The sequence below is a fragment of the Elaeis guineensis genome, chromosome 6 (assembly GCF_000442705.2).
Source record: "Elaeis guineensis isolate ETL-2024a chromosome 6, EG11, whole genome shotgun sequence".
Lineage (NCBI taxonomy): Eukaryota > Viridiplantae > Streptophyta > Magnoliopsida > Arecales > Arecaceae > Elaeis > Elaeis guineensis.
Genome location: NC_025998.2, coordinates 17,788,333 through 17,805,230, shown reverse-complemented (window position 1 = coordinate 17,805,230; position 16,898 = coordinate 17,788,333). Strand labels below are relative to the sequence as shown.

The 16,898-nt window shown below is 38.6% G+C and overlaps 2 protein-coding genes across 2 annotated transcripts; both read right to left on the bottom strand.

The window, feature by feature from the left end:
* Positions 1–3,125: 3,125 nt before the first annotated feature.
* On the bottom strand, positions 3,126–4,349 carry LOC105047045 (zinc finger protein WIP6). Its single transcript, XM_010925829.4, is given in 3 exon segments — positions 3,126–3,611; positions 3,614–3,650; positions 3,775–4,349. Coding segments are annotated over 3 exon segments (927 nt in total). The 5' UTR covers positions 4,225–4,349; the 3' UTR covers positions 3,126–3,171.
* Positions 4,350–7,323: 2,974 nt separating this feature from the next.
* On the bottom strand, positions 7,324–10,510 carry LOC105047046 (microtubule-destabilizing protein 60). The gene is made up of 7 exons (XM_010925831.2): positions 10,471–10,510; positions 10,263–10,343; positions 9,680–9,799; positions 9,481–9,579; positions 9,303–9,362; positions 9,120–9,214; positions 7,324–7,721 (listed from the first exon to the last, which is right to left on the bottom strand). Exons 1-7 carry the CDS (start codon positions 10,501–10,503, stop codon positions 7,595–7,597), a joined length of 615 nt encoding a protein of 204 aa, XP_010924133.2. The 5' UTR covers positions 10,504–10,510; the 3' UTR covers positions 7,324–7,594.
* Between the last annotated feature and the right edge of the window lie 6,388 nt (positions 10,511–16,898).

Below are 16,898 nucleotides of genomic sequence, written 5' to 3'. Positions count from 1 at the left end.
CTTAATTAGCTGACATCCTGGCCTTGGTCAGGGCATTGCTCTATGTACTTAAAAGTTTGAATTCATTATCGTGATGGGATCCAATGCGTTAGTGCTAGCATTATCGTACCCTAGTTTGAGTTCCTTGTCATAGATCAAACAAAGTCTTGACTCTTGTACAGGTAACAAATTGGGATCTTTGCTGGATCAAATGACGTCTTGATCAAGGGTCTTCTTCCTGACCGGGATTGGCCTCCCCCAGTATGATGGCATTTGGACCAGATGTAGAAGCCATGATGGCGGGGAGATGGCCGGATGTTTTGCTGGCCGATGATTATAGCGGACTGGGGTTTTAGGGTCGGCTTCGAACTAATTAGCTTTAACCTGATTCGGTACCTTAATTTCTTGGGCTAAACTGGGCAATGATCCGATCCGGCTCAAGTGGAGGTCAGGCCACACAAATTGTGATTAGTCTAGGCCTGTGCTAGGTGCGGCCCGGTTTGTCATGATGACTAATTACCGAACCTGTCCTTGGTGTGGAGTCTTACCTGAGCCATAATTCTGAACCTGCCCTTGATTACTGAACCTGTCTTAGACTAGATTTGGGTCTGACCTGACCATAATTCTGAATTTGGGCTAAGCTTGTCCTTTTTCGAGTCCGGGCTGGTTGAGGGCTATCAAATTCCCTACCCATTAAAGATCTATTAATGATGGTTTATTTTGAGCCCAATTAAAATCCTAGTAAAATTATAATATGGAGCCATAAATTTTCATGACTCAATTACAGACTGACTTTATAATATAGAAGTTTTCAAATCCAAGACCACAATAGTGCAGCTTTCTGCTTTTAGGGACTTGTCTCAAAGTTTACATAAATTCAGCCACCTTATTGCGAGCGGTTCGTAAAAGTTACTGAAACTATTGATTTTCGTTAGAATTTAGTCCAACTCCAAGAAAGGAATGAACAATGTAAGACTAATAGGCATGTTCGCAATGGAGGGAGAAAACTAGTCGCCCAATGATTTCTGGTAGATTTTGCATTAATTATTTAGCTATAGAGTTTACAATATGTGCTAGGATTTTCCAGTGGTAGATTCGTGGTGTAAAGATACGCATCTTAGCATCATTATGGTTTTTTCTTGCTCGAAAGAGACTGTATAAATATAATCATCAAAGGTTTGTAAATGGTCATCAAAAACTGTATCCATACACATAGACATATATGTATGTATGTATGCATCTATTTAAATTAATATGTATGTATGTATGTATGTATGTATGTATGTATGTATGTATGTATGCATACAAGCATTGATCTTATCTACAACAGTTTATAAATTGCCTATTATTCTCGTTCCTATTTTTAAAAGAGAGGTCCGTATACAAGAGGAGACATGGCCACATGGGTAATGGTAATGGAATATTCCTCCTCCTTATATAGTCCTCTCCATCCCTTCTTCTCTGAGCATCTGTCCACGACCAAAAGAAAGATATGGAAGAAAATTAAATTTGGTTTATATATATATATATGACTGATCAAAAGAATACTACACCATAAACTACGGAGGCTATCCATCAACTCTATCATTTCCTCCTTGAAATGTACTCTGCATGTATACATGCGGCATGCGTTTAGGATGGCAGCATGATAAAACTACTCATGTGTCCGTAACTTGCTGCCATGGATGCTGCCATACATGCCGGCCACATGGAACCCACTCCCAGTTCGAGAATCATCATGCAATATATTTAGGTGGACAGCTTTGCTGCATCTATTGCCCAGCTTCCCATTAGCTCACCACCTCTTTTCAGCCCACTCCTACTCCCAAGGAGGGTATCTTCATACTTACAGTATCCATGCGCATCCATGCAACCCCTAGCACATGGCGCAGCGAGCTAGCTCTCGCGTCTCGCGGCAGGAGTTTTTGTTTTGTAGCATATAGACCCATCTCCCAGTTGATGCGTGGACACGGAGGTAACGTTGGTTCCCAAATCCCTTTTCAATAATGGATCTAGAAGGTACAGCCCAACTTTCCAGAAGACTACGCTGAAAGATATTTGCCAAACTCCATACCATGCCATGCCATGCCACCGACATGATAGTGGATGTGGATTGGTGGCCTCCTTTTCATATATATATATATATATATATATATATATATGTAGAACATTTTAACAAATATATGTCATCTCTCGAGGGACAAATGTATATTATGTTGATTATTAACCTGGTCTGCTTTCGAGATTATTATAAGATGGTACGCATCGTGGTATCGTTGCATCTGATGCATGAAATGGACAAAAGAACGCAGTAATCCGGGTTTCTCTTTCCGTGCTAGGTTATGGCACCGCGCACCGAGGCGTCTGGGAGCTTCTTTTGTAGCTAGTGTTGCCGTTGGCCTAGTGAGGAAAGAGGCCAAGCTCTAAAAGCAGCACCAACCTGTGGTCCACGAACCGTACTGACCCTCTGCGCAAAGCGCCTGCAGTAACAGTAGTAGTCGTGGAAGAGCGATCGAGAGAGAAAGGCAAAGAGAGAGAGAGTGAGTGTGTCTCTGCCAAAGAGGGGGGGAGAGAATACATAGCCAAATAAATAACTCAGTGGCCGCAGCTAACAGACATGAGTACAGACTCGTTTCAGACTGCCTATAGCTAGCAAGTAGATATATCAGAATCTCTCTCTCTCTCTCTCTCTCCCACATTTATTGGTAAGTGTTTCTTTGTTGGTGCTGACTTAGGGAAGAAAGGCTGATGCCACTTGAACTGGGCTTCAGTATCAGCACTAAAGGTCCGGAAGTCTGCAATCTGAACCTAGCTACTGCCAGCTTAAGAGGATAATTAAGACGGGAATCCAATTTACAATGCTTGTTTGCTCCTAAAACTTCTGCTCTGACATCACATTTAGATTAAGAATGACAGGGCAGGAAAAGTGAGGAAAAAGAGACTCGTAAATAGATCCCTCCCTCTCCTGCCTCATTCACAAGACACAATGACAGATCATTGAACTGTAAGCGAAAGAAAAACATAAAAAGAAGTCTCAGAATGACACCATTCCCCTCCTCTCTCTCTCTCTCTCATACATCCTTATACAAATACATATACATGTACATGCATAGATGCATACATATACACATTGTAATATGCTATAATCTAATGAGGGTTTAGAAGTTTGAAAATAGATGTCTAGTTCACTAACTAACAGAGCATGTCACCATTAATCTCTCCATGTCCTTCCTCATCAACATCCTCACCCTCTTCCTCCTCTTCCTCCTCATCTACATTCATCGACTCCACAATGTGGGGAGCGTGGCCGCCGCCGAACGACCGGACGTGGTCTTTGAGGGAGCGCTTGTGCTTGAAGTCGGAGCCGCAGATGCAGAACCATAGCTTGCCGCAGTTCTTTTCGTGGGTGCGCCAGTCGCCGCGCACCGCGAACGCCTTCCCGCACCTCCGGCACCCGAACGGCCGCGCCCCGTGCTTGCGCTTGTAGTGTGTCTGCAGCGTCCGGAAGTCCTTGAGCGGCCTCGACCGCGGGTGTTCGATGTTATTCTTGCACCCCTCGGCACAGCAGTAGCACGGAAGCCTCATCATCGACGGTGAAGCCGTCGCCTTAGTTGCCCCTCGCAGAGACTCCGACCCTTCCGGTATTGCGAGCCGTGCCCCCACATGTGCATCTGTTCGAATAATATAAATATATATAACTGAGCATGACCATGATTGATGTATATAGTTATTATAGCCCCAAAGTTGCAAAAGTGAATGCAGCGTAGCAAACCATGCATCGGATAATAGCCAGACCTGCATGTTGTTGTAGCGGTTGAAGGTCTTGTTGCACACTGTGCAGGAGAACTGGGTCGTGCCGACGAGGATCTCGGCAGCAGAGGGGATCCAGTACTGGCTCGGGGTGGAGTTGGAGACGGTGGTGGTGGTGGCATTGATGCTCATGCTTGCACTAGCGCCTGCGCTAGGGGGTGCTATAGAAAGGGCGATGGTCACGTTGGAGTCTTCATCAACTGGTTTGTTCAAGGGGTGGGAGAGGTGGTGTTGTTTATTGGAGTTGGACTGGGATGGCCAAGAGGTGGTTGTGGAAGAGGAACAAGAAGAGGGGTTGTTCTGCTGGCCGGGGGGCCAAAGAGTGAGGAGAAGTATGGAGTGATCTTCTTCCTCTTGCTGTGAAGAAGACATGGAGGCAGCACCACCACCTTTGGTGAAGGAGTCATGGTTGGGATAGCTGGGTGGAGGGAGCATGATGATTAATTCCTTATGCTAGCTGCTGGGCGAACAGGTGACATATAGAGATCAATGTAAGGAGAAAAGTGCCCTTTTTTTTTCTTTTTTTTTTCCTTAAGGAGTGGAGTGATGGGACGAGAGGTGGTGAACTTATGGACGTGTGTATATATAATAAGATGTGAGTGTGGGGGTTTGGGGAAAGAAGAAGGTTTGAGTGAATGATTGATGGATGGAGGTGTTGGGGAGAGAGAGGAGGGAGCATGCACGTGCAGTGGAGGAGAATGGATGGGTTTTGGCGGGTATAGTTTGGGGAGGAGACAAGAGGCTGGCAAAGGGGCGAAGGCGGAGAGGCATGGGACCGCGGCCAAGTAGGGGAGGCCCCACAGCCTTCGCCCGGCCCGATTCCCCACCGCCTCCCCTCACTCTCACATCGTTTTCATTTCCTTTTCCGGCCGCATTCACTTCGCCTTTAGCCGATCCTCAACTCCGTGTTTACATTCTCTCTCTCGCTCTCTCTCTCCCTCTCTCGCATGCACGCGCATAGGCTCAATCAGAAGTCACGGATTCCCTGGTTCCCTTGTTGCAGGGATTTTCATACAAAAAGGACAAGTGGAAGGTGATGGGTAACTAAAGCGAATGGCTGCTCTCTCTTTTTTTTTTTTTTTTGGTAACAGAATGGTTAGTTTTTTAGTCTTGCTGCTGATCATCAGCTTGAGGATGTGGAACACCTCAATTAGCCTCCGTCAATCTGCACAATAGAAATAGATTAGTGGACAAGCTGGACTGGTTCTGATCAAACCGTTTGATGCTTAAGTTAGAGGGGATATATGGGAGAAAAGGATGATCAAGTCTTAGTGTACTAGTGATCGTACCTTTCACGTAGGAATTCAAGTCTATTCATAGTCATGGATCCAGAATCTTTTGGAGATCGTGCACTATAATCATATCCAAGATCGCATCATAATCATCTCAAGATACAACAGAACTGCTTGGGTTCATTATGGTGATTTTCAATTTTTGATGTGATTGAGGGAGCAAGTTTCCGCACAAAGCTGAGATCAATTTGAGATGGATGTTGAGTGAAAACATGTTGGTCCGTATTATAAGATCTTACATCGGTCAACACGTGACCTCAAAGGTCGGTTGCTTGTAGTCTGCGCACCTTCAATATTGGTCAGTCATGGTAGACCTAATCTGATCAAGCAGAATTCTATGTTAGCCTTCGGTTGGACAAATCTAGTGATGCCATATTATCACTGCTGCATAAAATAAAGATTTGCTTCATAGATAACCTAAAGAAATATATATAAGCTTACATACAGGCAAAATGATTTTTTAGGCTCTCCTTTTTTTTCTATCTCGTAGGTTCTTATGAACCAAGATATCCGCAAGAGATATAAATCAAGTCTAACAATCCCTAGGAATTATGCCAGCCTTAATCCACTAGACACTATAATTAGAGATGGCAATTCGTATTCACGGGTCGTAAACGGATCGTGTCAATCTGAAGATATAACACAGATTAGCTCAATCTGAATACGATCTGTTTAATTAAATGGATCAACATGTGGAATACGAATACGATACGAATATACACGGATAAATTTAACATGACCCATTTGACACAATTAATAATCATGTTGGTGGATTAAATGGGTACACAACCTGTCTAACGATCCATTTAACTATTTGACTTATTTATAAAATTTAACTAAAATAATAAAAATTTGACTAAAAAATAAAAATAATATAAAAATAATTTAGTTACCCGCTACACTAATTCATAGCTCTAAAATAAAGTTAAACAATTTTAAAAAATTAATCTTATTTATAAATACTCCTCGTTTGCCCTCAAGTAATTTTAAAATAAATGTATTAAACGTGTTTAAACGTATTGTATAATGCGTTAATTTATTTTAATCTTTTTAGTTAAATGGGTCAAAATAGATTACACAGGTCAACCCGCTTAAGATATGATTTTATCGTATCATAAACGGATCAACCTGATAATGACCAAAATTCGTTTATTCCAAATCTAAATCTGCTTAAGTACATATCGTGTCATGTCCGTATCGACGGGTCGTGTCGAAAATTGCCAGTTCTAACTACAACATCATGAAATTAGACTTTTATAAGCTTTTGATGAAGGGCTATATAACTTGATTAGTTAAATGTGAGTTAATGCAAGCATCTTCATCCATTTGAAGTTAATCATCTACTCTATCTACATATTGGGTTGAATTTTATGGTAATTGCATCTTAGGTCAACTTTCAAAAAGACGTACAGTCTGTCCTGTTAGTATGTTAAGCATAGAAGAATTCTCATAAGGAAAAATGTGAAGTGCCAAACAAAATCATCAACAATGTTTCCATCATTATCCTGTTTTTACTTATTGCAAATATGGCTTCCGTTTTGACACTTTGGAAGTTTTGGATTGCTCAACATGTTAATCTTTTTAATATCAGCTAGTTATTTCTTCCAAATTTTGCTGGGCTAGACTACACAAAGCTGGTTAAAGGTACAGTCAATTGTCTTCAATTTGGTTACTTATGCTGGTTAATTTTATGAAAATAATTAGGAATTTCTTATGCTGGTTTTTGGAAAGAGATTACTGATCCTTTAATTCTTCATTCTTAGCTGTCAGCATCCAGCAAATACATACCATTGAACTTCTTTGAACCTTACATATGGCTTGTTATATGTGATGAAGGTGACAAGGATGGCTATCAAAGTATGATATTAGCCGGAAAATATTATTTAGATTATTTTATTTTATATAAGTATCTAAGATCTATTCAATGTATAATTAATATAGGACTAACTAAGTACTTTCAAGGATCCTCGAACATTTTTCTTATTTGAGGCCTAGCATCTTTATCAGATTAAGGATCCAAATTCAGTCATAAACATCATAATCGATATGGTTAACCCCAAAAGGATTCATACTATAGCATCACCTAATTCACATGGATTAGAGGCTAGATCTGTTATGATATCATTCATATATAATAAGCTATGAATTCACCCAAAAAGAAAATTAGAAGGCATTATTTAGATTTTTTATTTTTATGTAATTATCTAACATGATTCAAGAATAGACACCTGCATGAATCCTCACAAATAATTTCATTTATCATTTCGAGAAAAAAAAAAGGTACATCCCATCAGATTCTCAAATTTACAAAAAGCATCTTGGCATCAAAAAAAATCCCTTATTACGATTTTCATGATAATCTCATAAACAAATGAGTCGCAGATGGTTTGGCCTAAAATGGCTGGCCATTTTCTCATCACTCCACCCCCAAAAAACAAAACTATATTGAACTCCTGCACAGCAATTCAAGCGTCACAAAAGGGCCTATCCTGAATGGTAGCTTTCCTAGTTGATTATTTGACAGCCTTCATATTTTGGTTAATGTGTTGATGAATTTTGTATGGCTCGCCACCGCTGCAAAGTTTTTGTTTCAAGAAATGAAAACTTGGCTCTCTTGGAACTGTTAGAGGTCTTGTCGACCTGTCAAATGCAAATAACAGAACAAAGATAGTGAGCACGTATGCTTCTTTTCATTTAAGATATCATCATTGATCAAAATAGGATGGGTACATTTCATTTCTATTAGCTGCAAGTCAAGCACAGCATCCCAAAAGGCTACGAATATTAACGACATCCAAGAAGTGCTTTCGGATAGAGATGATGATCTAAGCTTTAAAGAAGAGATCTATATATAAAAAGAAAAAAATCCTTCACATTTCTGGGATTGAAAGCCTCTAACAATGGGAAACAGGTTTATGATCACAAAAAAAGGGCAAAAATTAAAAGAGTTTAAAATGAGGAGGGAAAAACTATCCGTGATTAAAAGAAAAAAGAAAGATTGACATAATGTCTTTCTCAGACACGGCCTCCCCACCTCCCATACACCAACCTTGATGGCTAGCGCTTTTTTCACTGTATTTTTGGGGATTGCCAAATCAAAAGACTCCTCAGTCATCAATGTGTCAAGCTAGGATCCTAAATAGGATGGATTCAATTTACTGAAACAGAAATTTGTCCACTTTTCGGGTTTGTCCTTTCCATATCCAAGAGACGTATCTTTTGTGCTTATTGGATCGATGGTCATGATGAAATTGGACTCTAAATGGAGGGAAGAGTTTGAGCTGTTATATTATCGAAAAACATAAATAAACATTATGACTCCATATATATTAATTTGTTAAACAAACATTAACTTATATGATAGTTAACCATAGAGAATTTAGGTGGTTTTGGAACCTTTAAAGACCATGACTAAGATACCGTTTGCTACACTCTCGCTTATCTCAGCTTAGTAGGGAGATCTTCAGATATTGCTCATCAAGAAGACTGCCCTCCTAGGTCACATCTTCGATCCGTTCTTGCTTGGATAAAAATGTAACCTAGAAAAACCTTCCAAACCAGTTTTGTCCCCACCACCACCATGTGTCAAGATGAACTAATATAGACCTAGAGAAAATGAGAAAAATCATTTGTAAAGATGCAATTTTTGATGTAAAATCTTGTTTGAGATTTGCTAGAAAAGCTTACAATCAATTTCTCATGACCATTGACCATCAATATTCATGGTGTTTGTGGCTAAAATTGTGTTTTGTCATTTTTCTTTTTGATGCTTTGAGTACTTATATGAGTTCTTCTGTTGCTTTCTTTTGAATGCTTTTGTATTGCCCCTAGTTGAGTTCAGAATATCTCTCAAAAAATAGTCCTGCATATTCTTATATCGGCACTTGTTTCAATTTTAATAGCCTCTTTGTGATTGTATATATTATTGATGTTATCATCGTCTTTCCCACCAATTGGAAAGCATGAGCTATAAAATGCGACGGTCATTGGTGAACAGATTTAATTCGTTATTACATTTCTATTCAAATTTTGCATTACCGTTGTGGAAGGAATGGTCTGTCAAACATTGGCATCAATTGCGCTTTTGGAACCATCTCCTTTCTCATCGTCTTTATCTCCTCTTCTTCTATAACCTGCATGCATGTTATTAATTGTAGGACCTACTATGTCAGTGTTGTTATTCATCTTGAATGATGAGAACCAGTATCATAATATCAACACCTTTAGGAGCTTCTCTTCAAATCTCCGAAGGATCTCCAAGGAATAGTTTTTGCTAGAGACCTGCATGAACTTTAGAATTAATGCTGATGGGATTCAATACGAAATCTTTTGTGGTCAGCATTGGCGTGCTCATGAAATATCAGAGAAATAGATGATTTCTGAACCATCAGAGGCTTACCAGGTTATTGAATCCAGCACGCCTGGCTGCTCTTTGCTCAGTGTGTAGCTTAGTATTTAGTGGCTTTGTCTGCTCCTTTACGGGTGGTCTTGGTAAATTCTGCTGATTAAAATGTCATTATTTGCTACAAAAATGAACTACGAGGGTGGACTGAGGAAGCTTTGGAAAAGTATTTAGGAGACGGGACTTGTGAGATTACCTGAGGTTTATCAGTAGTCAATGGCAAACCTTGCGCCATAGGAATCCGTTGTTTGGCCTCCTCAGCAACCAATTCTTTCACTCTCTTCGTAAACGCTTGCTCTTTTATTTGTCCTCGTTGCTGTCATATAAGTTAAAAGTAAGATACATAAGTTTACCTTTTCTACTTTTTCTTGTAGTGAATATAAAGCTTCGTTAAAAGAATCAAAACGCTTAAAACAATTAACTGGTATATATGTAGACTTTAATTCTTTGCAAGCCAGAAGAACCAGAAGAAAATGTGTTGCAAGTATCATTAACTATTGGCTGAGCAATTTAAAGTTCCTACGCCATTTCGATGATCTTTTCTCGAGAAGCATATACATTTTCACTGTGCGGTGCAAAGATTCTTTTATGACATGGTCTGTGTACTGTATGCATGTCAGCTTAGGCTATCAGCTCGATGACCATGACTGCAGGTACGGAAGGACAGGTAAACTTTGCATGGAAAAGTGGTTTGACTCTAATTAGCAACTTTAATTGGTTTACTGGTGATTTGATACAAGAGCTGCACCCAACCAGTGACTCGTTGGAGCTAACATTACCTCAGTTTGGAGTCTAAAGGGCTGAAGCTGGCCACTTTTGATCCCCCGTTTTGTGTTTGAGCTGGGTGTAGTCTTTGAACTCTTGAAGGAAAAAATAAAATTAAAAAAAAAAAAAAAGATAGATCAGCCGGCAGAAAAATTCTAAATGCTTGGTTGGAAGTAGTAGTAGTGTTTCTGGAACCAAAGGAATAACGAAATGCTTCTCAACCTTTGGAGGGGAAAGCTTGCTGGGGTCGTCCATTTTGGGGTATGCTGAGGGATCCTGCATGCACAAAGACTACTTATTGGCCTCCAAAAGAAGGTGGTTAGGGGAGTAGTTTTCAGTTCCGTTGCCATTTCACTAGTCTTTTTGTGTTCCTTCAAGACCTCATTCATTGATCCAGCTATCTAAATCAATTTGGTTCGAGTCATACCAAACTTTGATACAATCTCCCACCTGGTAAGCATTCCCAACAAACCCTACCTTTAAGTTGAGACTGAATTTTTCCCCTCAGAGAACACAAGGCTCGATGACAGATTAACGACTACGAAGTCATTAAACAAGTTTGTTATGGTGGGGGTTTGGTCCCCTTGTTGCATCATATATGTGTTGCTACATCTGGAAGATGGCAAATAAAACCAAACTTTTGCATTGCCAAGGAATGCCAATTGCACCAATTTGATGCTATACCGACATTTTTCAGACCCGAAATTTGTCACCAATTAATTGTGACACTTACAAATGCCATTGCTTATATACGTGTTCCTGGCATAATTAGAAGCTTGTGGACATTGCTGAGCTAAAAGCTTTATTCATAGGGCCATGAGAATAAAAAACAGGTGGCCTAAATGTATGAGAACATTTGGGAATTAATCCTTATCAACAATATTGTGTGATATCCCTCAGGCCACTATGTAATAAAAAGTAGAACAAAAGGAAGCCCATCATTTGGCAAACTTTTAGGACACTTTGTTTGCAAATAAGAGTAATGATGAGTAGTCCGGTGATGCATCTGCCTCACATATCCATAGTGTCTGGTGATGGGCTGGTATCATCAAGAAAATTTCACGATAACTAGGAACACGTGGTTATGTATGTCATTGGTATTTACCTTGTTTAGGAAGTGTATTCCTACTCAAGATATCTACTGCAGTTGTTTGAGGTGTAGTAGTAAGGAGGGCTGGCAGTCTGGTATTTTGATACGTAATTTATCATATCTACTTCTTATGTATGAATCCTTATTGGAGTATGAACTAAACTAGTTGATGGCTTTTCTCAGATGGAAGTAGCTCTATAGAGGCATGAAGGGAGAATGGTGGGAATGCAGAAAGGACAAATACTTGATCTCCCTTAAAGAAAAAAATACATTTTAAAGAAGGAAAAAGGATGACTTCCAATGCCACACAAGACTGTGAATTCAAACTTAATGGGATTTCATGTTTGATGATAGTATGGGGTCTTTATACACTAGAATCAATTCCAGGGAAAAGAGCAACTTATTTTCATATTTTTCTCTTAATTTTTGGCCCACTAGATTTTACATACTTGGTCTTGTATATGGACAAGCCTGAGCATGAAATTCTAGAGTCTGAGTCAGATTGGTTCCTTTTTTTAAGGACTAATGAAGTCTTGGACAAAACCATTCTCTTAATTAATCTGTATAGAATTACTGATATTTATAAAAAAAAATGATAATCTCCTATTTATCTCTATTATCATGAACAAATCTTCTAGGTATCGGACTCCATCCTCCATGTGATTCCATCTTGCAATAATTATCAAAATGCCTTGCAACTCTACACAACAATTTGACTATATATGATAGCACTTAAACATATACAGTTATGCACCCCCTTCCCAAATCCCTATCCTGAATGGTCACTGTTTATCAAATACAAATATTAGTAAACTGTAAATGTGTACGTTGCCATTACTTATTATTCATAAATTTTAAACTAAACTTATTAATTTTTGCCTATAAGATCATTTATTTCTTCATATGCACGTGTGTGCTTCATTTAGATTCCTGTGTGTGAGAGTGAATTATGTTTCCATGTACATTGTTCCTATATAATAAATGGCTAAGAAAAATTCTATTTATGAATTTTACAGTGGACTACAATGTTAAATCTCTTAGTTAAAATTTCACTCAGTCACAATATTTTTTAACTAGTCAGCTGGGCTGTTGGCTTCACAACAAACATGAGTAGTCTGAAAGAATAGAAATGGTTGGTTAAATGAAGAACATCCCTCCGGCGTCTTTCACTGAGCTATCAAAGGGCACCTTGACAGCGTCGGGGGGTGTAATCTCTGATGTATAGTTCTAATATGTCACATTACACATTAGAAGAATTTCCGAAAGTCAAATTGGATGGCCAGGTTGCCTATGCCCTCCAAATAACTTGCAGCTAAGTTCATGCTTCATGGGCCACGTGTTTCAAAGTCATTGGCCATCTATTTGCTCTCCAAGCAAGTAGATAGAATCTTGAAAATATGAAACTGAGTGATAGCTGCGAGTATTCATTCATTGTTGTTCGGCCTCAAGGTAAGAAGTGATCGTTTAACTTCACAAATTTGTGGAGAATATACAGTGTAAGAGTGTTTTCAGTGAAGTTTACCCTTTGATCAAGCCACCATTTTTGAGGAATGCTGAGATCGATTGATAGAGTGTGTGTTCTGATTAGGATTTCTTGACATATTTTTTCCTCCATTTTTTCCCCTTTTCTTACCTAAGATGGAGAGTGACGGAACACACACACACACACATACGGAGAGAATGAGAGAGAGAGAGGGAGAGAGAGAGAGGGACCAGTATTTTCTTCTAGGTTTGGGAGAAAGACGAGAGGCATGTAGGGGAAAACAGAACTTTGTACTCGAGAGGATCAGAAGTAGCACGCCAGCTTCTGTATCCGAAAGAAGTAGAAAAAACTTAGATATACGTAGGAAGTATCCAAGCATATCAGTCACATCGTAAAACTGACTCGAATTGTTAATTTTGGCTTGATTTAGATCGGCCTTTTTCAGATTCAATTTGATTCCGGTCTAAAAATTTTAAAAACTAAAAAAACTAAAAAAAATCTATTATATATATATATATATTTTTTTTTTTTTTTATATATATATATATATTCTATGAACCGTCACTAGTTATTTTTATATTTAGTACATTTAGTCCATTCCATAACTATCTATTTAGTCCATCTCATAAGCTACCTATTTAATATAATAAAAAAATTAAAATAAATAACTATTTATTTAGCTTATCTCATAAGCTGTGTATTTCACATAAGTTAAATAGCCAACAATCCGATAAATCAAACCAAACATTTTTTTTCTGTTTGGTTTGAATCAATTTTTCTATATGGTTGGTTTAATTTCTATTTCAGTTTTACAAAACTGATTCAAGTTAGTTTGGTTTGATAATTAATCCCAGACCGATCCAAAACGAGCCATGCATACCTATAAATATATGGAAGTACATATGGAATATGTTGGTTTATTTGAGATAAAAGTGGATCAAAAAATTAGGTTTAATTTATGTTAGACCCGGTTGTTCCAAGCCTTCAACCCAAACTTAGCAAGTTCAAGTTATATCATTTGTGCGAAAGAATGATTCACCTTCCTTCACGTGTATCCACCATTAGATTGCATAATATCTACTTAAGATCTATACAAGCTGATGAATGAAGGAGTTTGGATTGTTTTTAAATCTATGTGGGATGCCATCCACTAATTGATATCATGAAAGAAGAACAATCGTTCTTTCATAAAGGTTCAACCCGAACGCAACTTAACCTACTTTTAACTTGGCTTGACTTTTATCAACCCAAACCCAAGACGGCCCATGCTGCACTGTAGCATAATTCTTCTAGTCCTCAACTACGTGGTGTTCATTTCAACCAAAAAAAAGTATACTTAGCATCCATTTAGTTGGGGTTAATCTAGTATGAAAAAATAAATTCTATATTAGATTATCATATATGAAAAATAGAAGAGAGAGATGGTAAAAAAATTGATGGATCTCATATTTATTTTCTGGAGAGAAAAAATATAACAAATATTATTAGGGATTGGTATTTAATAAATTCTCGAGTGGTAGTAATTCATACTTGACAAAAATATCTCTAATAGATCGTGGATATAGAATAAGACATTGATGACAATAAAAATATCGAAAAAGATAAATTCAGAAAATAGAGTATACATGTAGTTATTGAATTTGTTTTAATATCTTCCCAAATTTATTCAATAAAGAGATTTTATGAAAAAAATTAAAATACAAATGGTATTATGCAAAGAGCTACGTAATTATAATCATTATATAAAACTCAATTAGAGATGACAGTACTATCTTGATATTAAAAAATTATATTATATTGATACGTATATTTATAAATCTAGTAATAATATTGTATAAGATTATCTCCAATCAAACATTGTAATCTCTTTCAATATTATTTTTCAAAATAATTTTGTATTAAGTAATCTTCTCCGATTATTTTTTCAAATAAATGATTCTCAAAGATCATTAGATTATCTCATAATTTAATATACCCCAATCAAACGGATCCATAGTATTAGTGTGGAAAGACCCCTACGGAGAATTCCTTTTGCTTTTTCATCAACTAGTTACTAGTTTCTTTTTTTCCCTCAGAGCAAATGCTCAGTCGAATCTGAGACCTTAGATCACACTTCTTCTTGTACATCCACATTGCCAGGATGCCTGGCTGCATGCTGAAATCAAAACTCCACTTACCTGCAGGTTAAACAGCATACAAGCAATCCAAAAAATCACCATGTTTCCGGCTTCTACGCCAGCGAAGCAAAAACATTTCACGGCAGTATGTTGTCTAACTCAGCGGCTAAGATGCTGCCATTTGCTATGAACATTCGCCCATGTTCTGTTTGTGATGCTGGGCTGAGAAGAGTACGGGAAGGCGTTTCCCTGGTTGTCGGCTTGTTGCAGCCCAGCTTTCTCTGGGTATTGGTTGACTCTCACACAGTTTATTCCAGATTTCAAGGATTTGGTCGCGTTAAAGTGGAGTGTCGTCCGACACTGCCAAGTGGTCGGAGTTGGTAAGGTCTTTAGTGCTAATACGACATATCTAAATTAGATCCTCCCGGTCCTAGGATAACAGCTAAAACAAAAAGGGTCCAGACCTCTCCCACAGAAGCCTGGGCCAACTCCTTCAGGTTCTTGTAAGCCTTGCCAAACTACTCTAAGGCCCTGTCAGCTTGAATTTGCATGTTCTGTCGTCTGGCCAAATCGGCATTTGGATGTTTTGATTTCCCACCAAACTGCACAAGCTTTCCTATGACTGTCCCGAGTGTTGCATTTATGTAACATGTCAACCACCCTCACAAAAGGAGATGATGATGAATGAATAAATGAATGCATGGCATGCAGCATGCTTTTTTTTTTTTTGCATGAATATAGATAAATCATACCAAATAAGAGTGAGTATATCCAATAAAATCAGAAAATAAAATATTTTTAAAATAAATAAAAGCACTCAATGCATCACTATAGTACATCGATGGAGTGCCGAACGACGAAGGATGCGACCCATTCCGCCGTGCTACTTGCCTCTCAGTAGATATGCCTAACTACCACCAAGATGCTCCCCATTAGGATTCTCTAAGTATCTAACTGAGGAGGATGACAATGAGTTGAGTCTACCCAGCTCCAAATCAATCCTATCATCACAGTCGAGTCTTCCTCAATGATCAGTTGATCCGCTCTCAGGATCTGCTGTGCATAGACGATGTCTGTTTAGGCCACCCTCAACTCAGCAGCAGACATTGAGGAATCGAAAAAGCAACTACCTCCTGCCGCAACAAGACTGCATTTGAGGCCTGAATGATAAATCCCATACTGTCGGTACCACCAATGACATTGCCGTCAAAGCTAATTATGAGAAAACTCAGGGGTGAAGACTCTCAAGTAATAAAGACTCATCGAAGCACTTAAAGAATAGAAAGAGAGTCCCAAATATCCAAGCTGTCAATATCTCTTCATTGAAGGGGGAGGGAACTAGTAATCTTAGCCACATAAAGCCCTCTCCAACACAAATCTGACAAGCTACGAGTTGTCAAAAATTTGGCTACTCCTAGCTAGCCAGATCCAATAAATAATATAAACTACTCTGATACCTCATAACTTGGAGGAATCCATACGAGAGCTCAACTACAAAGTCCGAAAGAAGACCTGGGTCGGTGCTTGCTCACGAGTAAACATCGGAGAAGCACCAAAGAGATGCCAGACTTGCAAAGCCCTCGAGCATCAGAATAACACGTGTAACCATCTTGACCACATCCTCACATTAGAGGCACGGCAAGGGTATATCCATCCCCCAATCCCTCAACACCCCTCTAGGTGGCAAACAATCCCACACCATCTTCTAGAGAAAAAAAAACTGACCCATGGATGCACCCTAAGTTTTCAAATCCATGCAGCATCTATCTTTTGCTTGGCTCCTCTTGATAAAGTTTTCATCCACCTAAAAAAAAAAAAAAATTGTTGTAGAAAGTATACATATTTTCTCCAACTACATGGATGGAAATGACTCATGTTGATAACATGAAATGGAAAGAGGGCAACCTCATGCAAAGTGATCATAGTTTAATTCAAGGGTAAAGGTGAGATAAAAAATGCA

What these genes read in the sequence shown, in the direction of transcription:
- LOC105047046 (XM_010925831.2), bottom strand. Translation starts at nt 10,503, where the DNA reads ATGGACGACCCCAGCAAGCTTTCCCCTCCAAAG. An exon ending in GCAAGCTTTCCCCTCCAAAG is followed by an intron (nt 10,344 to 10,470) that starts GTTGAGAAGCAT and finishes TTTTCCTTCAAG; the next exon opens with AGTTCAAAGACTACACCCAG. An exon ending in TGACTACTGATAAACCTCAG is followed by an intron (nt 9,580 to 9,679) that starts GTAATCTCACAA and finishes TTTAATCAGCAG; the next exon opens with AATTTACCAAGACCACCCGT.